This window comes from Dermacentor albipictus, chromosome 1 (genome assembly GCF_038994185.2).
Source record: "Dermacentor albipictus isolate Rhodes 1998 colony chromosome 1, USDA_Dalb.pri_finalv2, whole genome shotgun sequence".
NCBI lineage: Eukaryota > Metazoa > Arthropoda > Arachnida > Ixodida > Ixodidae > Dermacentor > Dermacentor albipictus.
In genome coordinates, this window is record NC_091821.1 from 131,071,664 (window position 1) to 131,099,472 (window position 27,809).

At 45.5% G+C, this 27,809-nt stretch overlaps 1 protein-coding gene across 1 annotated transcript in view; it reads right to left on the minus strand.

Moving 5' to 3' along the window:
- The window catches only part of LOC135896837 (uncharacterized), a 58,788-nt gene that overhangs the window by 17,311 nt on the left and 13,668 nt on the right, over nt 1-27,809 (minus strand). Inside the window, exons 3-5 of the mRNA XM_065425316.1 lie at nt 22,597-22,703; nt 15,390-15,583; nt 4,099-4,270 (exon numbers count right to left, since the gene is read on the minus strand). Coding sequence (XP_065281388.1) covers nt 4,099-4,270; nt 15,390-15,583; nt 22,597-22,703 — 473 coding nt within the window. The remainder of the gene's footprint in view (nt 1-4,098; nt 4,271-15,389; nt 15,584-22,596; nt 22,704-27,809) is intronic.

The window sequence follows — 27,809 nt, forward strand, 5'->3', positions numbered from 1 at the left end:
GCTCGAATTCGTCAACGCCGAAGTTCGCGCAAGAAAGCGAAAGCCGCTAACGCAACTAGGGCATAGCAACAGTCAAAGGATGGCATTGTGGAGCAGCATGTGCAAGCTCACACAGCTCATCCATAATAATAGGAATATTATAATAGGAAAAGAATAGTACCAGATTTGGTTTAACTTATCCTTTAAATAGAAAAAAAAGACAAAAAGCTTGTTCCGGAACATCTGCCATCGACATAAATGAAATAGCGTTAAGAAGCGACTGAGACTATATGCATTTCAATGAGCATGATGAATGATGATGAATTGCACCTCGTGAAATAGACATACATGAAACGTTTCGTTCGCGAGACCAGAGCACTGCATTCTCAGACTGCAGCTCGGCCTTACCCGAAAGCCCGGGCCCGGAGCGGCCTCGGGGCGGACTCAGGCATAGGTTATCCGAGCTCGGGTCGGGCTCCAGCTTTAGTCGGACCTGTTATGGGCCCGAATATGGTATTTGTAACTTCGCAAGACTGTCAAGACTACACAATATGGCGGCGGAAGGAATCTCACGATGATTTTCGACGGTAATGCGTTAGCATTGAATCAATATAGGCGTGAGGCGTGTATATTCATGAGGCGTGTATTGCAGTGGGAATCCTCTTATGCGCTTCCCTAACAACTCTCGGTGTCATCTAGCGCCGCCCAGGCGAAACCTGCGCGTGGCCTCCCGATGATGATGAAAAAGTTTATTTATCCCTCTTTAAAGGGAAGGGGGCAATGGAATAGAGGGTGGGGGAGGAACTACTTGAAGTAGGCCTCCTTTATCCTCTCAGCCCACTCCAGGATGGCCTCCTGAAGCTCGGGCCTGGAGCTGCGCAAGGCAGCCTCCCACTGCTCCTCACTAGATATTAGTTGCTTGAGGAAAGGGGGAAGGGGGTGCTTGGGGTACCCCCACATGATGTGGTTTAAGTCTGCTTTGGGAGAGACACAGAATTTACAAGAGGGAGAAAGGTAAATGGCGGGATGAATGCGGTGGAGGAGGTAAGGGGACGGAAAGGTGCGAGTCTGCAGCTGTCGCCACAGAACTTCATACCTACGCGGGGATTTGCCCATGAGTGGCGGAAAGGTTAAGCGGTCTAATCGGTAGTGTGTGCAGATGTCGTGGTAAGTAATAAGTCGATCCCGCGCTGTAAACGGCGCCTCCTCCGTGGCGAGGTCCGACACATCTGATGCCTGAGCCCGGACGGTAAATCCTCTGGCACTGGCATGAGCCGCCTCGTTTCCAGCAAGGCCCGCATGCGCGGGAGTCCAGATGAATGCCACAGTTTGATGGAAAGGATGGGTCAAGAGGAGAGAAAGGGCTGGCTTAGAGACCCTACCCGCTCCGAAGTTATGTATTGCTGCTTTGGAGTCGCTAACGATAACTGATGAATTTGGAATTGTGAAATGCATGGCGCGCTAGTGCGTGCGAAAGTTGAGACAGCGTCAGGCGGCAACCGGACTCCCTTGATGATGATGATGATGATGACGATTTATTGGCATTCCATTTGAAACGGGGTGGGGCGCAATCGTCACCTAGCCTGCTTGAGTTACTCAGGTATGCTATCAATGCTTCTCTTTCTAGCACTCTTGCATACATCTCAAATCTTCTCTAGCTACCTTGTACCTTGCTTACCCCGACTGTTGACCGATTGATTCTTCCGTCTACTTTAAATCCAAGCGATTCTGGAAGTGGTACTTTACGTATACTGGTCTCACCGGGCGAATCCCTTTGCGTTCCATTAGGATGTGCTGAGTGGTCTCCGCATACATAAGCCTCATCTATTTGCCAATATTTGCTCCGGTATGATTTTGTCTTTTCTCTCGCTCACGCTGCTCCATCTAGTAGCACAGCCGAGAAGTTCACGCGTTGCCTCCGAGACGAGAAGCCTGACACGCCGTTGCCTGCGAACACTGGGCTTCTTCGATTTTCCACTTCTGGCTACCCGCGGGCTGCCAGAGCCAGCCAGAGCGTCTTCGTTTTTCTCGGGTTGCTCCGCCCACCGCGCTACGCACTTCCGCCGGGCGTTCGTTTTGCTCGCGCTGGACGGTTCTGGCTACCCGCGGGCTGCCAGAACCTGCCAGGACGATTTTGGTCTGGCTGCTCTCTGGAAGTTCTCTGGCTAGCAGACGACTAAAAGAGGCGATGGGCGCTCGCCGCCATCTTTACGGGGACTTCACGGATTTCAACGCGGGCGCTTGAGGACTTAAATTTATCTCGCTCAGCCAACTGTATACGGTCATCTCCGGATTTCCTTACTTCTAGCGTTATCTTTTTAGGTGCTAACGCTCCGTTCCGCATCGCGAAGCGGTGTGATGCGAGCCGTGGTGAACCGTTTGAAGCTTTTGTGTGTGTGTGTCCCCTGATTGCTTCTTCGCGGCGGTGAACAGCGCGCCGCGCTCTCATGCGTGCATGTTATCTGCATCGTGTTCCACGCAAGTTGTAGACGCTCATTCACACATTGCGGTACATCTTAGTTTCGTCTTTCTCTGGTGGCGTTCCTTTTCACATATTTCGTGTATGTATATCTCTCCTTTCTCTGCAGTTAGCGAAGGCTTTGCAGTTAGCCCGTGTTCGCTCCGTCTCTCCGTCGTATGCTTCCGTCTCTCCGTCGTATGCTTAGGTGGCAGCTCGAAACCGATATGTGTTCGAACTGCAGGCCGTTGATCTAAGAATACACTGATTGCACTCGGTACATTTAGACACACGTACATTGGCTTATTGCTCTAATGATTGCGACCAATGTTGTTTTTCGTGTAAAACGTTTCGCTGGTCACAGGCGACGTGCATTTTCACGCGCCAGCCGCGTCCAGCTCCTTAAATGAGAAGCACCATCAGCCACAACAAACTTTCTGAAATCGAAGCCCAAGCAGGTCGGTGCGAAATTTTATGCGTATGAGACGTACCCGATAACCTGCTTTCTCATGTCTTGTGATGATACAGCGCCAACTCATCAATGTCGCCGGTGGGCGACGTGATCGCTACGAACAGGGATCTTCCAGCTATCGCTTTCGAGTATACAATCACGATTTCGCGTCTTGTCATCTGCCGCGTCGGAGGCCATCTGTTGCGCTGCGCAAGGCGAGGTTGTCCCAGTACGCGTCCTGCGACGAGTCGCGCGAATGCGATCGTATTCCTGAATGCAACTATACATTTTCAAGGTGGCAACGCATAAATGAGCCGACTACGCCGAGCGCGCGTCGGCCTCGACGGGCGCTGCCATGCCGGTAGCATGTTTACATTTGGCCAGCTGTACCGGCGTTCGATTTTGCAAACTTCGGGCAGGTTCGGGTTGTCTTGGAATCCCAGACCACGTGACTTCCTGTCAGAACCGGAACTAGCTGGCTGCCGTCTGGCTACCAGCGGGCTGCCAGAACTGTGAAAATCGAAGAGGCCCACTGAGAATTCTTCCCGCGCTTGCCGCATCCTTAGTGGTAAATTCTCAGTGCCCTAAGTTGGCATCAAAGGGGTTCGTTGAAGGTTAGCACAAACCGAATGGCACACACCCAGTACTCTAAGTCGGTGTCAAGGAGTTTCTTCGAGCAGCTGTACCCACTCAGTCCCGCGTCTACAATGATCCATGTCGGCGTGAAAGGTTCGTTGACGAGCGGCACGTATATATGTTACATTGCCACGTAATCAGTGGCCCAAGTTGGTCCAATGGCTGGCTTCGAACTCTGTTATGTCACCAAAGCAGCACGATGCTCTACCCGTGTAGCTTAGACCTTATTAATTTGGCCACCTGGAGTTGTGTAATCTGCACCGCAGTCCAATTACGCGAGCGTTCTTGCATTTGGCCCCCATCGAAATGCAGCCGCCGCGACGGTATAAAATCGGTGACCCCTCAGTTTCGCTGTTCACAGTAATTGAGTGCACGTAATCGAACAGTCACTGGAGCCTGGCAGTTTTCTTACCGCTGGTCGTGCCGAGTGGTCGATCCCAGTGCTAAACGGCGGCGACTGAGCGAATCACCGAGGGGGGCAAGAATGAAAAATACAAAGAAGTCTACAAAATACGGCGCTTTCTTTTGGAATATATAAATGTCTGTGTTTACGAAATGCCCTGTATTCAATTACCTTGTATTTCTCGATAGCCGGCAGAACATCGCATGGCTCGGAGCTTCCGACGATCACCAGGCAAGCGCCGCTTGCGAACACGGCGTGATTGAAAAGCAGGCCCGACACGTGCGTAAACGGCGCAGTTCCCAGTAGCACGTCGTCGTTGACAACCGGTTGAGTGTTGTCGAGACTGCTCGAGGAAGGAAAAGCACATCTGTAACTGGTGGTCCCTATCCCTGCGCATTACTGATGGATACCACGGATAGCCTACGCATGCACCTATGATAATTTGTGCCACGGCAAGCTTTCGAACTAAAAAAAGCAAATGATTAGCTTGTCCGTACTCTCCTCCGCGTACATTCTACACTAGCCCTTGTAAGCCCCTTCAACAACCTTCCGCTGAGAATGTTGAGGGGCCAGACCCGAGCTGTGTAGCCAATTACAGTACATCCAGCGGAACCTTTCTATGTCCCCCCCCCCCCCCCCCGCCCTTCTAAACAAGGAACAATAAACGCTAAACTGCTGAAACGCTTGTACAATTTCATGAGCCTTTCAACGTATACAGTGCCATTGACGTACGTGACCTTGCACATCAGTAATCGCGTCAGGTGTGCGTTGACAGACTTGCACTAGCAAAGCGCAGATACCACGCACCTTGTTTAAGCCTCCTTGATCGCTGTGGGATGGTATTGCGGCGTAAATTGGTCACTGGCATTTTTTTTGCGTAATTAGACATACAACAAGCAAGAAGCTTAAAACGAAGTGATCGAAATAACAGAGCACAGTAAATATTAGTCGCTATTGCAAGTAAACTTTTCCGTATCTACACATATCGGAGACACAAACGACACACAAGTGACTTCAGACAAGATGTATCATGGACCAATCCAAACACTAAGTGTACTTTCCTTTCGGAAGTAAAAGTAAAAGTGACGTTAGTGAAGATGCGACAATGTTTGCGAAATGCGCTGGCACCAGTGCTGGCACCAATGCTACCAAAAATGTGATAGCATTCGCAGGAGCTGCATTGAAAAACCAAGGTACTACTTGTTGTCCTCTGGGAAAATTTGCCCACTCGTGCAAGCTTTCCTATAACCCGCCTTCCGGTTTGTCCTGCATTACATCTGGTACGAATCAGGGGCGTAGCGTAGGGCTACGGTGCTGCGCTGCTCTGCTCGAGGTCGCCGGTTTTCAAATTCAAATTCAAGTTTATTTACCAGACAATATGCTGGAAGGTCCGCTGGGCTAAAAGCCGTAAAAACGGCTTGACGGGGCCCAGGTAACCGTTACATGGCAGCGGCTATACGAGGTGCGGTGGAAAAGGACTAAGATACACTGTTACAAAGGCAAAAATGAAAAAGATGCAGAATACATTGCGTAATATAACATTCATAAATCACACAAATACACTTGAAATACGATGCATATGCCAATTTCGACACATAGTACCGCATATTTACACTCACACAAACACACTAAAAATGTAGCAAAAAAAATTAATGTTTTTAATAACCGATTTGCAAGCAATATTATATATAGTAGATATTTGTAGATACTGAATCTTTTACTAGCAAACAATAGAGCAAAAGAAAGAACGTAACTGTTTTTTACTGCAACTGGTTGTGTTTTCATACGTGTTTAGTGTTGTTGGGACGTTGTATGCCAAAGTTTGATATTTATAAGTTGTACGAAATCGCGGTATAGACCATATTTGGGTGTTTCTTGTAGGTACTGTAATAACACGACGCTCTAGACATGATAAGGCTGTAATAAAGTCCGAGAGTTCTCTGTTTGAAAAGTACACTGTGTTCAACAAGCGGTATGAGTAAATATTGTCAACCCGAACTATATTGAACCTTTCAAATAATTTGCATGTGGTTCCCAGACGTTCAATGTTTCCAAAGTAGCGAATTATCCTTTCTTGTAGAACAGGTATTTTATTTATGTTTCTTTTTGTTGTTGTGCCCCAAAGCAACGTACAATAATTTAAATGTGAGTTAAATAATGCGTGATATATTTGAAGTTTGGCCTTGAGTGGCAGCAGGCTACGGCAGCGAGAAACGACTCCTGTTACAGATGAGATTTTCCTACGTAGGTAATTAACGTGAGCATCCCAACTTAAGTTCGATGAAAAGTAAACCCCAAGTATTTTATGCGTATCAACAATATCTATTTGCTGTGAATCAAGAATTAACGGCTGGTGAGTAGGCACTATTTTATTTTTAGCATGAAATATTACAGCTTTAGTTTCATTTGGATTAATATTTAGTCTATTGATTTTTGACCACGAGGAAATCTTCGAAAGTACGTCGTTAGCTCTGGATATTAGATGAGGCAGGTTAATGTCAGAGATTAGTATCGTTGAATCATCTGCGTATATTACGTACTTAACTGTTGTGTCCGTGTTCACGATATCATTGATATAAACATTGAACATCAGGGGGCCCAGAATACTCCCTTGCGGTACACCGCGAGTGATAGGTAAGAATGACGAGCTACATTTATTAATGTGTACACTCTGGAATCAGTTTCTGGAATCAAAAGCCTTGCTGAAATCTAAAAAAATACCGAGTGTGAATTCGTTTTTTTTTCAATGCGCTGAACTATAGCTTCTTTCAGTGTCAGCAGTGCAGTTTCAGTAGACGTGCCGCTTCGAAAGCCAAACTGTGCATCTGTTAGGACATTAAATTTATTGAAGAACCGCGTAATTCGAACAAAGATAATTTTTTGTAGGCACTTAGAGAAGACAGGAAGGACAGCAATATGTCTGTAATTACTTTCTATAGATATATATATATATATATATATATATGTTACGATCGCCTCCCTTAAAGATGACTGATACTTTGGCTCTTTTCATAGCTTCTGAAAAAACTCCAGATTCGATTCAGGCACGTACCCAGGATTTTTTTTCGGGGGGGGCCCACCACCTCCATCATCATCATCATCATAATCATCATGTTTTATGTCCACTGCAGGGTGAAGGCCTCTCCCTGCGATCTCCATTTACCCCTGTCCTGCGCCAACCGATTCCAACTAGCGCCCGCGAATTTCCTAATTTCATCGCTCCACTTAGTGTTTTGTCGTCCTCGATTGCATTTTCCTTCTCTTGGTACCCATTCTGTAACCCTAATGGTTCAACGGTTATCTAACCGGCGCATTACATGACCTGCCCAGCTACATTTTGTCCTCTTGATGTCAATTAGAACATCGTCTATATCCGTTCGCTCTCTGATCCAAACCGCTCTCTCTCTTAACGTTATGCCTAGCAATCTTCGTTCGATCGCTCTTCGCGCGGTTCTTAACTTGCTCTCAAGTCTCTGCCCCATAAGACAGCACTGGCAAAATGCACTGATTGCACACCTTACTTTTCAATAATAATGGTAAGCTTCCAGTCAGGTGCTGGCAATGTCTGCCGTATGCGATCCAACCTATTTTTATTCTTCTGTGAATTTCCTTCTCATGATCAGGGTTCCCTGTGATTAATTGACCTAGGTAAACGTACTCCTTCACAGTCTGTAGTGGCCGACTGGCGAGCCTGATTTCTTGTTCCTTTGCCCGGCTGTTTATCATTATCGTCACCTTCTGCATATTAATATTCAACCCCACTCTTACACTCTCTCTGTTAAGGTCTCCAATCATTTGTTGTAACTCGTCTGCATTGTTGTTGAATAGAACAATGTCATCGGCAGACCGAAGGTTGCTGACATAGTTGCCGTCGATCTTTACTCCTAAGCCTTCCCAGTTTATTAGCTTGAATTCTTCTAAGCACGCATTGAATAGCTTTGGAGAAATTGTGTCTCCCTGTCTGACCCATTTCCCTATAGGTATCTCCCTGCTTTTCTTGGGTAGAATTAAGGTAGCTGTAGAACCTCTGTATATATTCTTACGCGAAGGACGAGCCAGTAAGACGAGAAACTATTTACAGATTATATTTACAACAACGGTTGCAGCGCTGACCGGTTAGATTCACAGCGCGAGCCCAGTTCGTTCTTCCTCCTCTTTTCAGGAGTGATGGCGCCCACGCACCTCGTTCAAACAAACAAATACCACACGCATGTAGCAATATTTTTCAAGCTTTTTACGTAAGCGTTCTGTAGTCCTTGATTACGTAGTGCCTCTAGACTGCTGGTATCTCTACTGAATCAAATGCATTTTCGTAATCTATATAAGCCACATAGAGAGGCTTATTGTACTCTGCAGATTTTGCGATAACCTGATTGATGACATGGATGTGATCCATTGTAACGTATCTCTTCCTGAAGCCAGCCTGTTCCCTTGGTTGACAAAATTCAGTGTTGCCCTTATTCTATTGGAGATTATTTTGGTAAATATCTTATATAATACTGGGAGCAAGCTAATGGTCCTATAATTTTTCAATTCTTTAACGTCGACTTTTTTGCGGATTAGTATAATGTCTGCATTCTTCCAGTTTTCTGGGACCCTTGCAGTCGATATACACTTCGTGTAAAGAGCCGCCAGTTTTCCAAGCATTATGTCTTCTCCATCTTTGATTAAATGGACTGTTATTCCACCTTCTCCTCCCGCTCTTCATCGTTTCATGTCTTGCAGCGCCCTTCTGACCTGATCGCTAGTTATAGGAGAGTTTCTATATCCTGTTAATTACTGTTTCTAAGTGAGGTATCGTGACTCCTCTGGGTACTGTATACAGGTCAGCTTAGAATTTTTCCGCTGCTTTTACTGTATCTTCGAGATTGGTTATGATATTATCCCTCTTATCTTTTAGTGCATACATCATGGTTTGTCCTATGCCAGGTTTCTTTTTTACTGATTTCAGGCTGCGTTCATTTTTTTACGGCTTCTTCAGTCTTTCACATGTTATAGTTTCAAATATCAGTTATTTTCGCCTTGTGGATCAGTTTTGACAGTTCCGCGAATTGCGTAACGCTGTGCGGCCGCCAGTCCCATACAACCGCGTAGAGCGCAGGACTCTGCGATTCTAGACGTACTGCGCTCACCGAGAAAGGTTAGAAAAATACCCACATAAGCACAGGAGAGATGTGGCTACGTGAGGCGGTTCGACCGATAACTGTAGAAGCGTCATTCAAAGCAAGTAATTATTCTCCACTTCCGGCGGCGTTTTCTCTACTTCTTTTTTTTAAAAAAAGATGTTGATCCATAAATATTTTCATAAACAACGGTTAACATTTTTATCATTCCCTTTTGCTTGCAGTTTGGTTGTTGCGTTGGCTCTCTCCCTTAGTAGATCGCTTAATTTCTCAACTCCTTGCGATTTTTGTTTCCGGTTTCCAATTTTGCACGAAAAGTGCTATACAATTAAGGAAAAACAGACGAAGTAACTGGCGACAGTCATCTTGCTTATGGGTGCAAAGGTTATTGCAGGGTTTCATGATGGACGCTCTTTCACATCATTTTATTTCCCACCTTATCTAACTGGCTTATCTAAATGGCTCCGGGCATCTCTCAGAGTCGCGGCGAGCCGTAACTCAAGGAAATAATGAAGCAAAGGGAAAAGTTAAACGCAATTGGTGTTTTCTCCGGCCGCAACTCGTTCCATGAGAGTACAGACCAGCTGAGTAACAGCCGCATCCCTCTCCTGGTCCCAGGATCAGCCTAAACAAAGAAGGTTGAACTAACAAAAGCAACAGCTATGCGCGTGACGGTTGAATAGATGGTGACAACTGAGCGCATCTCGAGTTAACAGCGTGGGTGCGGAGTCTATGAGAAAACTGTCCATCACATTACAAGAGATGCCGATGACTACCGCCGTCTAAAAGGACTGAAAAAGGCAGCATAATGCTGACCGATGAACAGCTGCCAAGTCTCAACATTAATCTGGCGGCGCTTTAGGAATGTGTGAGGAGTGGTGGCGTGGGTGGGGAGGGGGGGGGGCTATGCCACTTGATTTCGGGGGGGGGGGGGCCGGGCCCCCCCGGGCCCCCCCCCCCCTGGGTACGTGCCTGATTCGATTATTAAGTTAAACATATGTGCAAGAACTTCTGTGATGAAATGTATAACGTGTTTTATAGGAGAGATCTGCAAGTTATCGGCATCGAGTGATTTAGTATTATTTAAGCACATAAAAGTCCAACACACTTCATTTTTATCTGTTGGATCAAGAAAGATGCTTTGCTTCATATTACCGCGTCCTGTAGCCAATTGCATATGTTCATTACATGGAGTTACTGCGTTTAGGAAGTGGTAGTTGAAGTGATTTGCGAGTGGTGTGCCAGTTCAATCACGACCGCCAAGTGTTAAGGATTCAGGCAGAGCATGTTTATTTTCACGCCCAAGTATATTATTCATGAGCTTCCAAGTGGCGTTACATCGTTGTCGACTAGCATTTTGAAAAATACGACGATAATAGGCTTCTTTAGCGCGTGTAAGTTCTGCATTTAGTCGATTTCGAAGTTTCTTAAATTCTTTCAACACTTCCATAGAGCGTGTGCGCAAAAATGAATGATAACAGATATTTTTACTTTTTATCATTTTCAGATGCTCACGGGTGACCCAAGGTTTTTTAGCCTTTTTACAGGTTTGAAAGTTTTGAAAGGAAAATGTTTCGCGTAGATACGAATAAAAATTTTAATGAAATCATCATAAGTGTCATTTGCAGTTTTCTTCTCCTTTACAGTGGACCAGCTTTGATTCATTATGTCGTTTTTGAATAATTCAATACTCTCAGCTGTTATTTGTAGAATAATCAGCTGCTCCTGTCGTAAATGTTTATTTAGTGGTTCGTTATCGTAATTTAGAAAGACAGGACAGTGGTCACTAATATCAGATATAATAGTACCTGCGCTGTAGACAATAGTGTCAATATTTGTCACAATAAGATCTAAAGCCGATGCTGTGGAGCATGTAATACGAGTGGGCGTCGTAATTAAGTTAGTTAGCATGTAATACGAGTGGGCGTCGTAGTTAGTTAGTAATTTAGTTAGTTAGTTAGTTAGTTAGTTAAATTCCGCGGTGACAGCATTTCGATGGGAGCAAAATCCAGAAAAACACTCCGTTGTTTAGATTTAGCTTCATGTCAAAGAACTACAGGTAGTCAGAATTTAACAGGAGACGCCCCCCCCCTCCCCACCCCCAACAGCATACGTCATAACCAGAGCGTGGCTTTGGAAGGTAAAACTGCATAATTTAAAATATTAACATGTCAATGGGATTTTGTACGCCATACTCTTTCTATATTCAACAAAAGTTTTTCTATGCTTCTAGTCCCCAATAAGAGCTAGGCGCCTCGCTACAGTTCATGCCTTGCTCTGTTTTGTCTTTTGCGCTGTTATTACGATATTGAGATCAAATGTGATAGGCCATAGCGTCTTGAGCCAGTATTCGCCGCTATACACATCCACCGTGTGAAGAAGCAAGCGTTCGCATTCCGAGACACGCAGGAAACACGCAGTATCCTTTAACATCGGAATTCGGAAAACATTTTCGGTATTAAGCATGGTCCTCCAATGAAATGAATGGAACATTTACCCGTAGCACAAGTGGATTGCTTCTGAGGTGACATGATCATGCACACAGGCATGCAGACCGTACTTTCATCGATACTCTTCCAATGATACGACAGTGCCACTCCGGGCGATAACTTCCGCAAATACACGAATGTGCACAAGGCTTTCAAACACGAGCCACTGCTATATTTAAGTCACCTCTTAGAATAGTCACTTCTTAGTCACTTGTTAACTTTTCGTTTTCGGTGCATTCTATGAATTACGAACAGATGAGGATATTATAGATATGCAATATTCACGCTGCCTTTGGTTACAGCTATTAGGATATTTGTTGATGAGGCCCGAAAACAACATTAGAACTACGAGAAACGCAGTATTTGAAGGCTCCTAATTAACTTTAACCTCCTAACGTGCGCCAAAAGTGTGGTACACGAAGGTCTTTGCATTCCGACTCCATCGGGAATGCGGCCGCCGTGTACGGGATTCGAATCCGCGACCTCTTGCTCAGTGACAGAATGCTTCGACCACTGAGTTATCGCGGAGGGTGCGTCTACAACAGTGCCCACAGTGCATGACTAAATTAAATTCTTGGGTTACACATGCCAGAACCAATATCTGATTATGCGGTACGCCGTAGTGGGGGACTCCGGGTTAATTTTGACCCCCTGGGGTCCTGTACCGTGCACCCAATGCACGTAACACGGACGTTCTTGCATTTCGCCCGGATTGAATTGCAGCCCCCGCGGACGGGATTCGATCCCGCGACCTCGGGCTTAGCAGCGCAACGCCAATGCCACTACTGGACTGCGGCGGGTCGGTGAATCAGTAGATGACCGAAACTATACCAGGTGTCCAAAAACAAGAAAGGGGCTGGCAGATGGAATGGCACACTGTGGTATAAACTTTTTTAAAACAGGGTTGAAGTACCTCAGACAGGCTGGCCAACGTTTCGATAGGTGGACCTATCTTCGTCAAAGGCGGCCTCGTCATCCTCGGCGTGTTAGTTTTAAAGGGTTAGTGCAGTGACGTCACGTGCGGGTGTTGTCGCTGGCGGCTGGTTTTAAAGAGAGAGATTACAAGAGGGAACAGGCGCTGCCGTCCGACGTCTGTGAGCCTCATTCTCAAGACGAAGGGACAAGAGCGTGAGAGTGGGCACGCGGGGAGGAAAGAAAAGAAATAGAAGCAGAAAAAAGGGGAAAAGAAGGAAAAAAAAAAGCAGGGGGGTGCCAGGGCCGTACCAAGACACAACAAAGGGGGGGGGTGAAAGAAAAAGAAAGAGAAAAATGAAATCTTTAAGAAATACGGGGGCTTGGGAGCGTGTTGGGGATGCGAAGGGTTAGGAGGTAATCCGGGGGAGTCGTTGGCGGCATGTTTTTGAGGCATTAGAACGGCCGGTCAAGCAATAGGTCGAGTAATTTTGAAATAGTTAAGGTGGCGACGGGGAGTCTGCGGTGCAATGGTGGGGAGACTGAAAGGCAGCGGCATGGTCTTTCAAGGGGCACTGCCCCACGCGCTTAACGTAGGTGTCGTTACGGCGGCATCCAGAAGGCGATGGTTGAGGCGCCGAAAAAGGCATATTGACTTCGGAATGTGTTGTCGAGGGGGTTTCAAAAAAAAAAAGACTAAAAAAGGGGTAAGGGGGAAGGGGGGGGCGAAATCGGTATAGCAAACAGGAGGGCGACGCGTGCAGAAGCGGGCGCGGGCAAGTGTACATGGAAGAAGGGGATCGTAGTACACTTGGTATAGACGTAAAATCCTGAAAGAGTACATTAAATTGAGTAGTAGGCAGGAAATTTTTTTTCCTTTTCCCTTCCTCCTCTCTCCCCCTCTCCCCCTTTTTTCCTCCGAAATGAAAGAGTAGGTGAGGTTAAGAATTAAAGTTGGCTGGTGGCCTAATGTGTTTTGTGTATTGGTTGATGATATGAGAGTTTCAGATTTAAGTTACAGCTTTTAAAGATTCTAAATTGCCGCGTGCCAAATTAATTCCTGTCGGGTGTAGGCAATTAAACTTGTGTATGAGGTATGATTCCGTGTACTTCCTTTCGCGAGGGGAACGGAAATTTGTTTGTAGTATATAGAGCCTTGCTTTGTCAAACATATGTCCATGTTCATTAAAGTGGCTGGCTACTGCTTTGGGTAAATTGTGTTTTGTGTCCGCGCGGTGACCATTGAGTCTTGTATTGATTTGTTGTCCGGTCTCACCTATGTATTGTTTGCTACAAGCGGCGCATTCTAGACAGTAGACTACATTGCTTGATGTGCAGGTGAAAGCCGAAGTTACTTTGTGTGTGTAATTCGACGCTGTACTTTTTACTGTAGTAGTGGATTGAATGTGTTTGCATGTAGAGCACCTGGGGCGACCACAGGGATTGGTTCCCAACTTCTTCTTTTTCTGTAGTTTGGCGTGCACAAGAACATCTTTAAAATTAGTGTTGCGTCTGTAGGCTACTCTGGGAGGGTCGGGAAAAATCTTCTTAAGTTTCTGGTTGCTGGTGAGAATCGGGTAGTATTTACTTAGGATGTTATTCACGTTTGGGAGTGCGTTTGAGAATTTAGTAGTAAGAAGAGGCGTTGTTGTTCTTGTGATCTTCGGGCGGGGCTTGAGGACCTCGGCTCGATCAAGTTTGGTTGCAGCGATGTAAGCTGTTTGAAGGTCACTGTTTGGGTGGTTCCTGTTTGATAGCGTTTCTTTAAGGTGATCGAGTCTATCTATGTAGTCTTGGTTTTCAACGCAAATGCGACGTAGTCGTGTGGCTTGGCCTTTAAAGATGCCTTGTTTGCAATGTCTGGGATGGTGGCTGGTATATTCTAGGTACTGTTGTTTGTCGAAAGGTTTCCTATACAGCGTTGTCTTTAGTTCACCATTGTCAATGTATATTGTTGTGTCCAGAAAGTTTATGCGCTCAGTTGAGGATTCTGATGTGAATTTTATTGTTGGGTGAACGTTATTTTTTCCTGCACCAAATTTTTGAAAAATTGCCTGTGACAGATAGCACAAATCTTACCATTGAGCTAAATTACTCGATCAAGCCGAGATTAATTCTAGAGAAACAAAAACGCTTAATTCAAGAATTAACATGATTGGAATAATTAACTTAATAATTATTTTACGGCACGTATTGCAGTTTACGAATTGTAGCCGGTGTGTTCGCAAGGCGTATCCACTTGGAAATAATTATCAGGACTGGACCAGTTTCGAGATACTATTGTTCAAAGTGCCCGAAAAATACATTGGCATTCCAGTTACTTTTGTGCTTCACTGCATGAAACTATTTTTTTTTTTTACGTAAGTGGAACAAGCGTGTATTTTTCTTGCAAGTTTGACCGCGCATATCTCGAAACTGGTGCAATCCTCAAAATTCGTTCCAAGTCTATATGCCTCGCAAACGCACTAGCTACAATTCGTAGATTGCAATAAGTGCTGTGAACTAATTAGCATAAAACAGTGAAAATGTTTTCATTACTCAATTCTGCATTTGATTGCTCGTGGGAGTAATGTCCACCTCAAGTAATTTATCTCAAGTGTTAGAATTCTGCTATCTGCCACAGGCAATTTTTTACAAAATTGGTGCAGCCAAAGAAACAACAACAAAAATACACCTTTTATGTAGGCTAACTTCTCAGCTATAACCGCGGGTTCACGGGAGAATGTCAACACAGACCCGGGCCCAAGAGCTTCCAACATAATTAGAATATGATTCTCGTAAACGCAAAGTGATTCGGTTCATGAAGAGGGGCTTCTGCCTCTTGCGACTAATCCGGTCGTCATACTAAAGAACGCAAAAAGCAGCAAACAAGATGGTCGCAAGGTAGCGCAAACAGGAAAGAGAAAGGCAACAGGGAAAATGACGAAGTTGTTCTTACCTTGAACAGAATAAGTGGGCGACAGCGTTTCGGTGGGACAATATCGCAGCCTTCGGTAGCCCCGTGGTGCCGCTCGAGAAGAGGACAGCCAGCAGGCTCTCCGGGTCCACCCTGGGGAGGGAAGCCGCGCGGGGACTTCGCCGTATCATCGAAAAGGGCACCATACCCTCGCGCTGACCGAAGACCACCAGCGTCTGCAAGGCAGCCCGGCGACGCTTGATCCAAGAATTTCATCCACAACCTCGGTAAATGTTTTTATGATCATATAATAAGTGCTATCGACATGCCTGAGACATCAACACGTGCACGTAAGCAGCTGCGCTCCTGGCTATTTCGCGCGCCTTAGTTCAAGCGCTTTCCCCATACAGTAGGTATGCGGTCCGTATAGGGCTGGATGTCAGAGGGAGAGTTACGTTGAAAGTGTGGCGTCATGTGTCGGCGCAATGCTTCGCAGTTCCCACACAGATTAGACATTTTTGCGCGTCTGTAATCTTCGCAGGTTTCAAATGAGACATTTCTATGCGCCAGTAATTTTTGAAACCTACGTAAATGTATCTCCATTTTCAGACAACTAAAAGCGAAATATTTCAAGGAGTGCTGCCTCACAGAGATGCCTTACTTTGATGCATGTTGGTGCTGGTTTTGGTGGTGTAATTTTGCTGTCGCTCCGCACTCTCTAGCGTCGACCTCAGAACTGACAACAGTTCCGAGCAGATAACGAGACGAGCTCAAGACCACAAGGAAATTTTAGATACAAAAGGAAGACGAAGCGCTTATCCTGTGGAAAACATCTCGCCCGTCTTTGTGCCTTTCTGGACATGTCACTGCACTTGTGGGGTCTACCGCCTCCTGTATCGTGGTGATGGATGCACAACCATCCAGAGGCCCCTGCCGGGTCCCGTTCACCCGCGGACCTCGCCTCGAGGAAGCGAGGAAATACATTGAGCGATAACGAAGACACAGAGCGGTACTCTGCATCAGGTAACGAGTTTTCGGAAGACAGCCTTCGATTTGTCCAGTACCGCAAGGCCAGACAAAGAATTATCAACGTATCTTCGGCGTCAAGTTCCACCACCGTGAAAACTGCGTCTCAACGAAGGCCTCACTCCATCCTGTTTGCGCCACAAAACGCTACTGACAAGCTTCGCGTCCTCAACAGGCAATCGCTCTCTATGTATTCAGAAAACACCGTGCTGAACGAAATCAAGGATATAAGGATAAACACTAGGAGAAACATCCTGGCAATCGCTGAACACACTACAACATGTAACGTAGCTGGGTAACATCAAGGCCCGATCCATCGTGCCAGTGAATGGTGCCACAATAACAGGAGTCATATATGACATTGACAATGAAATACCTAACGCAGACCTTCCAGTTTTCATAAAACCAACGAGTGAACACAACGTCATTGTGCAGGGATAAGGCTCAAAGTTGACTGTTTTCCCTCCTACGTGAAGGTTGGGCCCTTTCGCCACCAGGTTCGACCATTAATTCAAGGACCAATGCAGTGCCTCTTCTGTCAGAGGATTGGCCATGTGGAGGGTGTTTGCTGAAATTCAGCCGTGTGCCCTCGATGCACCGAACCTCACTCAGAAGACAACTGCAGCGCTACCTAGTTGAAGTGTCCTAACTTTCAAGGTGATTACTGCGCATCTTCCAAAGTCTCTTCCAAGTCAAGAAAGAGATCTCCATTCTCAAACAAATGGTGAGAGACAGCTTTACCCGAAAAGAGGTCACCAAGAAGTCCGGCGAAGGCGACGTCACCATCGAAAGCCCTCACGACGGAAAATATCAACTTTTCAAGAAAAGTCGACTCGTCAAGCAGCACCGTCAGCGGAAGTTTCCAGTACCCCAAAATCTCATTTCGGAAGGGAGAAAAACTGCCAGATCTCTCTCTACAAAGGAATGGCCGCCACTTACGCGTATACGACCGGCAGAAGAGCCACAGCAGAAGCCGCCCCCAGTACAGCAAGGTGCTGCATCCGAGGAGTTGCGGAAAACAGATGAGCAAGTGATAGCTCTTCTTAAGCCTTTAATGAATGTAATTCGCGTGTTGCTAAACAACATGTACACACCGACTGCCAGAAGTGCGCTTCAAGTACTGGACGCTTTGAGTCCGGTGCTGGCAACCCTAGAGTAGATCATAGCTCTCCAGCCACTGTCTTTCAGAGTTGAGGTCCGAAAAGCAGCTATTTCTCAGTGGAATGCCCGCGGACTCAGAGCCCGCATTTCTGATTTCCGTCGCTTCGTGCATGCCAATGTGTTTCCCATTATCGCCATTTGGGAGCCGAACTTATCGAACACGATCAGCCTTTCTGGATATGAATCATTTACGCCGTCAACTGTTGGCGATAACGCTAAAGTTTTGGTGTTTATTCGCCGTGACCTCACTTACATTCATCAGCCTGTGCCTCCTAAAGACAATAATCAATATATATGTCTAACAGTAACGAAAAAAAATTCCTTTACTGCTGTGGGTGCCTACCTATCTCCGTCAAGTCGATCTGGTCACAAAAGACTACGAGACATCCTGTCCTCAACTCCCGATCCGTGGGTCATTATTGGAGACTTTAACACCCATAATACATTCTGGGGAAGTTCAACGATCAACGCGAGAGGTGTCTGGTCTCTTTCGCCTCCAAAAATGAACTTTGGTTGCTGAATGATGGAAGTCCTACGTTTCTACGTGGCTCCACATACAGCAGCTGTCTTAACTTGGATTTTGTCTCACAAAGAATTGTCAGACGGGCTGGGTGGTTTGCGGACATAGAGACGCACGGAAGCGACCATATCCCCAAGTGCGTCAAGATCAGAAGTTTGGCTCATTCCAAAATGCGGGATACGATCCAAGAGTGTAGTGGACTAAATTTCAGAATTTCATGGAAGAACACTTTGAAGCCAATCCATCTTTCGACTTGGAAGAGGCAACCGACAGCACGGTGCAAGACACTATGCATACTCTCAAATGCTCTTCGAAACTGACGGAATTCGATGTGGAACTAGAACGACTTCGAGCGATCCGACGACGTGCTGAACGAAGATACCGACGCACGAAGGCAATGGACAAATTACGGACCGCTAGACGCACGCAAAAGAAGACACAGCTCCGGTTAGACAAGCTCGAATCGCAACGTTGGACTGCCCTCTGTGAGTCGCTAGATCCACGCAAGCCTCTATCGCAACTATGGATAACGGTGTGCGGTCTCCGGACACTCCCCGTACAGCGATTCCCATTCAAGGTGCTTGCCCTCTCTCAAAATAGATCGGAGATTGACGTGGCAGAGGAGTCCTGCGCCAGACTATCCGGCCAACTCACAGGTCGTAACATTCCACCGCCTTCGAGTAGTTGTCTGCCCCCACGTGATTACTGCATGGATGTACCGTTCTCAATCCACGAAGTTAAGGCAGCATTAGTTTTGTGTGGCCGTACATCAGCGCCAGGACCTGATGGAATTTCCTACTGAGATCTGTGTCACTTAGGTGAGCGAGCGAGATTTGCTTTCCTTGAGCTGTACAATGAACCTTGGTGAGCTGGCACGTTACCCATAAGCTGGAAGACAAGTCGCCTTCTTCAACTGCTGAAGCCTGGCAAGTCGCCGTTGGAACTCTCATCATATCGCCCGATCGCTTTGGCAAGTTGTGTGGGCAAAGTAATGGAGAGGATGGTCGTGGGACGCCCGGAGTGGTACAAACTACAGCGTAATAATAAATGGCCAAAGACTACCACAACACCTATCCGGATGCCATGGCGCGCTTTCGACGAGGTCGATCATCGATCGATAACGTCGTCGGCCTGATCACCTACGTTCAGCATGAGAAATGCCGTAAGCGTCTTCACGCTTCTTTGTTCCTCGACGTCAAATGCGCGCATGACAACCTTACGCATGAAGCCCTCCTCTCTACTCTCAAAGAGGTAGGAGTGGGTGGTTGGATGTTTCAATGAATACGTAGCTATCTCCCCATACGATCATTTTTGTAAACACCGAGGAAGGTCATACTTTTCTACATTATAGCTACCGCAGCGTCCCCAAGGGCGGTGTATATAGCCCTGTGTTATTTATTCAAACCCTAATTGCACTTCTTGAGCACGTGCCAAGCACAGTCAGGCTATCAATGTACGCGGATGACATTTGCATACGGACGTCTGCAGTAACACGCCTAATGGTGAGAGTGAGAATTCAAAGAGCTGCCACCCAAACTTCTATTTACCTCCGTAATCGAGGCATGGTAATTGCCTCCTAGAAATGCGCACTAGTGCCATTTACACGCAAACCCACGAAAAACTACAGCGTAATGATAAATGGCCAAGGACTATCACACGTTCGGTCTTACAAGTTTCTAGCTTCTCATGGAGCCCTCACGTACCATACGTGAAAGAAGGCTGACAGGCATCTTACACCTGTTCAAGTTTTTCACTGGCGAGACTTGTGAAATCTCGGCAAGTGCTATTGCTACAACTATACAGGGTGCTTTTTCTCGGCCTTCTGCGGTACAGCTTGCCAGCAATAACCAACACAGGCAAAATGATGCTACGTGTGAATACAAAGTTTTTCGGCTTGCGCTCCGGATCTTTCTAGGCCTGCCTCAGAGTGCATCAACAGTGGCGACTATAGTAATTGCTAGAGACCACCTTGTCAAGACCCACATTGAAATTGAAGCGCTGAGGACCTATATACAGCATCTTGCCAGGACTGCTCTCCACCACATAGCATCTCTACCAGCGAACAGACCACGCACCTCTTTCAGCCAAACGATAACCGCACATGGTGAATCAATGCCAGCTTGTTTCACTCCTGCTGCGAAGCCTTCGATTCCTCTATGGTGCCTCGCTCAGTGAAAAATCAACCTGACGATACCTGGCATCACGAAAAAAGCTCATCTGTCATCACTAGCCCTTAAACAGCTCACGTTACTACTTTTGTACAAGAACTACCGGGATTCTGCGCACATTTACATTGATGGATCTGCCCTGCCAAACAGCTCCGCTGCGGCAATCGCGATACCAGCCAAAGTTACAACCATCAAATTTAAGACGACTGACGCGACAACATCGACGGCAGCAGAGCTCGCAGCGCTCCTTACCACCTTTCATTGCATCGGTGATGAACCGCCACACAAGTGGACGATCTTCTGCCATTCAAAGGCGGCACTGCAGTATCTACTGTCCCCTTTATGACGAGGACCGCGCGAACAGCTAGTATTCCAGATTACAGAGACGATGCACCATATAAGTGATGCAGGCCGTGAAATAACTTTCCAATGGCTTCCAAGTCACTGTGGGATTATCGGCAATGAACAGGGCCGATCAAGCTGCCCGTACAGCTCATACTGAGGCCCACCAAGTACCAATACCACTTTCTAGAACGGACTCAGTACGGAAGCTCCGCCTGCTTGCTCGCCACTGCACCATATATACTATACTCCCTTGATCCCACATTAAGCCTTCGAGTTCCATCAAAGCTTCGTCGTGGAGACGCCACGCTTTTGTATTGACTGTGGTTGGGCGTTGCTTTTGCCAAAGCCTATGCGTTCCGCATAAGGATGGCCGACACCGCAACCTGTGACCGCTGCGGCCATGAAGAATCGATTGGCTATATTTTGTGCGACTGCCCGCAGTACAGTTCACAGAGGGAAACCCTTCGCCTCAAACTCAACCAGCTGGACGACCAACCACTATCGGAAGAAGGAATTCTACACCACCGACAGGACCTAACGTCCCAGAAGAAGGCCGTGCAAGCGCTTTTGCGCTTCTTGCGATCTACCGGCCTTCGTGAACGTCTCTAACTGGAACGCCCTTTGTATGTGTGTCTCTCTGTGTGTTTTTTTAACCCTTCCCTCTCTGTCCTCTTTCTAACCCCTATCTCCCAACCCCAGTGTAGGGTAGCACACCGGAGACTAAAATGTGGTTACCCTCACATCCCTTTCCCATTCATCTCTTTCTGTATCTCTCTAGACAGTATAAGGCTGCGTTATAACGGCGCTTGCAAGAATAAACGTATCCAGCGATTAGCGTTTTCAGAGCGAACACTTTTCTCCAATGAACTATTCAATACGGGCTACCCGGTCTACCCGCGGAGACACCCAGACACGTCCGATGCCTTTGGCAAGGTCGGACGCTGCCAGGGAACTTCGCCTGCTTGCACGCAAAAAATCACAATATCTGTGGATTTTAAGTGCCTTCAGTTGCCGAATACATAAGCATCACCCCTTGATACTGCTACAACTTCATTCTAGCCTTTCGCGTGGTGAAACAACCTTGCTGTGACGCTTGTGGCTGGGAGGCGCGTTCACGAACGCTTACTCCTATCGTATAAGAATGGCCGAGAGCTCGGTGCACGACTCCTGTAGGTGCGAGGAAACTATCGAGAACCTATTGTGCACCTGTCCTCGAGTTGACGTACAATGCCTCTCTCTCGGGACCACTTTAAACCGACTGGACGCGAGCCCGTTCTCAGAGTCAAAGGTACTAGGACCATGTCCACATCCATCACTGGCAGAAAAAGCGATTCGTGCACTACTACAACACTTGAAGTGCACCGGCTTAAGAGACCGCTTATAATGTACCTGTGCATCCTCACACGTGCACTCAGTGCTTCCTCTCTCCCTCTTTTCCTCTTTCTATTCCCCTTTCTCTCGCCACAGTGTAGGGTAGCAAACCGGGCGCTTATCTGGTTGGCTGGCCTTTCTATCTTTGTTCTCTCTCTCTTCTCTGTGCGATACAGGAGAGAGGAAGAGGTGAGCTGCGCTTGAACAATGTCATTTAAAGTTTCGTACATATATGTGCGAGTCAACAAATCGCTTCTCATGTTGCCCTTGATATGTTGCATCTGTCATCAATGGAAACCGGCAAAAAAAAAAAGAAATAGAAACTCGCGGAAACCATTGTATATAGCCTTAATAATTCGTGCCTTATGATAGCTGGGCGAGGGTGGCGGGGCAAAAATTGCAAGTTAGAGAAAAAGATTAGACTGAGTTCTGAAACTATCGCTTAATTTTATCCTCTAGCGTCCAAAGAACATGGTCGTGATGTCTTATTTTAATTATATTCAAAGGAAAATTATATTATCAGTTATTCACGCGGCTCCCAGTTCAACGCGATCGTGTTGCCCAAGTGAGGTCTAAAGGGAAGTCCGTGTCCTCGTCATTATAGCACGTCTTCGTCAACCAAATGTAAAGTTCCGTGATGAGGTGCCTCTTGGCTTACCTTTACACTGGGTATTGTCTTGCAGGCCTCCTGTGCCTTAGTTGCGTTTTCTTCATCGCAGAATACAATACAGGGCTTTGTTTCTTCGAAATCGTACTTCACCTCTCCTGCGCAACAATGACAAGACTTGGTGTGAATACTTAAGAACAAAAGAAACAGAGAAGAAATATATATTTGGGACTATTTGATTTCAGAACCAAACTGGGTTACCACCGAAGCTGGGGCCGCTGAGCTCCATAAGTACATGTGAAAGTCGACCCAAACAAGTGTGAAAGTACATGGCATTTGAATGTGTATTAGCTATACGGAAGAAGAGTAAATTTCGACAGCACGCAACCAGAAGACAAAAAAATGTTTAGCGGATGAGAAACGCGACACAGCGCCCAACACCGACCACAGCGTGCATCTAAATCGTGAGAGGCCACTAATAAAGCTCTTGCTCGACAGCACGTGAGTCTGGAAAAGCTACTTGGCGTTCGAGAATGAAAGCGCCCGTTCGAGTAGGAAACGGCAGAAAGGACCAAAGAAATTATTCTGGATTATTAAATAAATGATGCGCTTGAAGGCGCACATTTGTTGCAGTGATGATATTTAGGCAGCATTTTGTGATTTTGTGGCGTAATTTCGTAAAGAACAGAGCCGGCAGCCGGCACATATATAATATTAGTAGAGATGGCTGCACATATATGCCATCTCGATGTATGGGCGCTGTCTTGTGTTGCGCCATGTCGGGTGATGACGTGTAGTTTCCGTGAAGCCGAAGTCTGCGGGAGACTTCGAGAGAAAAAAAAAACACTTCTACGGTAAAAAAAAAATACGGTTCCTAATTCTGACCAGGCTAGTGGGATACGATAATTACAACAATGGCTCACAACCTATACTCACTATGGAGTGATGATGGCCAGTAAGCAGCGGTGCTAAAAAAAGAAAAGAAACCCAGCCGCGGCTTACACACGGGGCCGAATGTACGAAGTATTTTGTTCGTAAGTGCTCTTTGCCATTTACCAGACACATTAGGTAATAATATGTCCAACATCACAACTGATTGACAGCTGCTCCTACCGTAAAGAGAGATAGCGTAGCACCTTTTTTTGTTAGTGTAGAGGCCCACATTGTCTGCCTTCCTAGCTATCCGCTCAGCGAGCTGTTGTTCAATCTCATTTCATGGGCACGTACACATCTAACTTGCCTTTATCGAGATGGCCGGTCTCGCGCTAGCAGCACTGTCGAAGCGGAGATAGGAAAACTTGCATGGTGCGAGGAAACGAAGGATGCTGGGATTGTGGATTGAAACCTTATTTCCAATACTAGTTAGAGGTCAGCCAGCTTAGAGAGCCAAACTACGTACGTGGAGAAACGCACTTGTGGAGTTTCTCATGTCCCCTTTGTCAGATAATGATAAAGCGGGCGTCTCGACCTGATTAATAATGTTCGCGATCCGTATGCTTCCCGTGACACATGGACAAGCTACTATAAAAAAAAATGTACATGTCCTATAAGGACTTCAATTTCGACAATGTTTGCACTCCCATCCGCTATTTGCAGCGGGATGTTGGAGTGGCGCTCTCTTGCGAGTGACGTCATGGCCAGGAGGCCGCTCGTTCCGGCTCGCTCGGCTGCCGCGCGCGCTCGTTGGCTTCGTGCATGCTCGGGGTATTAGGCGCGCCAGCCGTACTTCCCCAAGGATGCTTCGGCTGCTTTCTGCTATTACGCCTAAACGGCAGTTTCTCTTTCGGAACTGCGTGATTCGTGAAAAATTTGCGGCCTGGTTATGGCAGTTGAAGAGGTCTATTGCAATGTCTGTAAATTAAGCATGGAAGATTTTGTATGCTGCTTCGCTCGCAATATAACGTTCTCATAGTACTTAGTTATAGCAAACATTGTATTTCACTCAGTACGGCCATCTTGGTATTTCTTTCCTTTATTTGTTTCCATTGCTAAAATACAATGACGAGGGCTAAGATAAAAGCTGCAATGAGGCAGCTTGAGGTGCCCTTAGCCCCCGTGTTACATGGTGGCAGTGAGTAGCGCAATCAACCGTTCGCAAAGAACATTACATATAAATAATACTTACAATCATCAATCAAGAGACTTTTCTATGACGGAACAAACAAACAAGGAACAAAGAAATGGGATAAGGACAAATAAAAGCAATGCAGATAGTAGGCACCACCAGATTACATACACTTGGCAATACATAAATAAAAGTTAAAATCGCGTACACTTGACGATGCATAATTAACGGTGAAAAGTATCGATGGTCGATTATTATTGTAATTATTAAGTGAAAGAAAAGGACGAGCAAAAATTATGTCATTACAAACAGTAACAAGACACCCATGTGAATATAGGTGAGAAAGGAATTACGCTTGATTCATTATTTAGGAGAAGGTTCTGATAAGTAACGACAGTTCTGACCGTGTTATGTTAATGATGTCAATACCAGCGTCATGTAATGTATTAAGCAGTCTGGGTAATTTATTTTTCGTCATTTGCAAACCGTAGTTAGTTCTTGAAGGGGGTATAGACCAATATTCTCCGCGTCGGGTAATATAGGTAGCTGTATTTCTTTGCAGACAAGCAATTTCATTAAATACGCTGTTTTCAGAGTTTGAGTTTGAGTGCCATGTACGAAGGAGAGAGCGGTTGTATAGAGAGTAGATTGTAGGTATGTTGTATTGTTTAAAAAGGTGTTCACTGTGACTGTGATATGGCACATTTGCAATTATACGTACGATCTTTTTCTGTAGTAAGTGTATTTTTCTGAGGTTAGTTTCAGTTGTTGTGCCCCACACAAGGTGTGTGTAATTAATGTGTGATGCAAATAGTGAGTGATAAATTAATATTTTTACGGATGTTGGTAGACGATATCTGTTCTTGTTTAGCATTCCTGTGATCCGGCTAAGCTTTTGTACTACAGAGTCTACTTGTCGATCCCAGTTTAGCGTACTAGAGAAGTATGTACCTAATACTTTAATTTCATTTACTATTTCTATGCTCCCTTTGTTCATCTCTAAAGTGTGTCTTTGTGGAATCTTTGTGCCTTTCGCATAAAAGATTACGGCTTTTGTCTTATTTGAATTTAATTTTAGATAATTTTCTATAGACCATGAGGATATGTTCTGGAGAAACTCGTTTGCGCTGTTTATTAAACTAGTATAAGATGCCGATGAAATGAACACACTAGTGTCGTCTGCATATATGATAAATTTTGCCTTGGGATAGATCAGAACAATATCATTTATGTATAGGTTAAAAAGTAGCGGTCCAAGAATGCTTCCTTGTGGGACTCCTGTTTTTATTTCTCCAGAAAACGATTTAAAGTTATTTATGTGCACATATTGCCGTCTTTTTTCTAAATATGACTTAATTAGCTGCAGTGGGAGGCCCCTGATACCATACCTATCAAGCTTTGTTAATAATAGGTTATGATTAATATGATCGAATGCCTGAGTAAAGTCTACAAATATACCTATTGTCAGTTGCTTCCTTTCAAAATATTGCAGTATATTGTCTTTCTGGTGTAGTAGTGCTAACTGTGTTGATTTGTTTTTTTGAAAGCCATACTGAGCTTTCGTGACAACGCGATATTTTTCACAGAAGGATGTTAACTGTATAAGTATTATTTTTTCAAGTCCCTTAGAAAAGTGCGGTAAAATTGATATGGGGCGATAATTTTGAATATTGAGCCTGTCAGCCTTCTTATATATTGGAATGACTTTAGCAACTTTCATTTTTGATGGAAAGATGCCTTCAGCAATAGAGATATTATAGATATGAACTAGAATGGGGGCTATATCATGTATGACATATTTTATGGGCTTTATCTGCAGGTCGTCTGAATCACAGCTTTTAGAGTTTTTCATCGCCATAAATACAGAGCAGACCTCGTCAACATTAGTTGGATGGAAAAAGATTGTGTGTGGGTTTCCAGGTAGGGAGAGAGTGGTTTTCGGGTGCGTATGCGCTTGTGTTTCTCTGTTCAGGAAGTATTCGTTAAACGCATTCACCATGTCTGTTTCGGAGACTAAACGACCTTCTAGGCTAATTTTTTCAATAGGTTCTGCGCGTTGTTTCCGCTCCAATATATTATCAAGGTTCCTCCACAGTTTTTCTGAGTTTCCATCACACAATAAAAAGGATTGTAGATAATAGTTATCTCTGGTTTTCCTTATTTCCTTGTTTAGACTGTTCCTGAAAACTTTAAATTCTTTAAGATCAGCAATTTCACGAGTTTTAATGAATCTGGCGTACAACTTTTCGCGTTTTCTTATTTTCTTTAATAGCTCTCTTGTTATCCATGGTTTTCGGCACGACTTGGGTTTATATTGCTGGACGGTGAAGTGTTTCTTATATATAACTAAGAATTTTTCAATGAAGATATTGTAGGCTCTTTCTGCATTATATTCCTCAAGTACGTCCTTCCAACTTACTGGTGTAAACATTATATATCCATGTTAGCTGTATAATGCTTGCGAAGCTTTAATCAAGATTCTTATTGCTCTGGTGAGTTTTTCCAGTATAATGCGGCCACTGTATTAATGTCTGAAAGAAAGAGTGCAGTGCGCATTTTATATGGAAAAATTTGCTACCACTTTTACAGTTCATCGAGACAGGCCCTCAGAAAAAGCATTGTTCATGGCTGTTATAACAAATGCGTGCATGTATAGTACATACTTCATGAATACCATAACAGCAATCACCCGAAAAAAGGTGTCCTGGTTAAGATTGAGAGCTGAGCCATCACGAGCTATGCAATGTCTCATAGTGGCCTGGAGCAGCGTTTATCTAAAATATGGCAGACCCCTCCCGCAACGGTACCAATCGACGGTCGTTATTGTGTTATGACGAGGCACGCACTGTTAGCGAAACCCATACGTTCACTACAATTCCGAACTGAAACCACAAAGCAGTTCTCTAGAGCGCCGAATGCACTGCCAAAAGAACACGCGACGCACTGGAGCGCTGCTTAGGCTGCCTTGAAGGGGAATATCCAAACACCTCCCGAATTACAATGTCTCGAACTACCATGGTGTTTACTGATATGAATGGAGAATAATTCGGTTCGTCAGTCCATAAAACACCGTCTCATTCATGCCTTTCTCCTGCCTCCTGCCTCCTGCCTTTCTTTTGGTTTCAAGAAAGGCATATTTCTTTTTATTTCAAGAGAAAGTTGAAGGATTCATCGGTGCGCTCCCTCTTCAAGGAGCGAT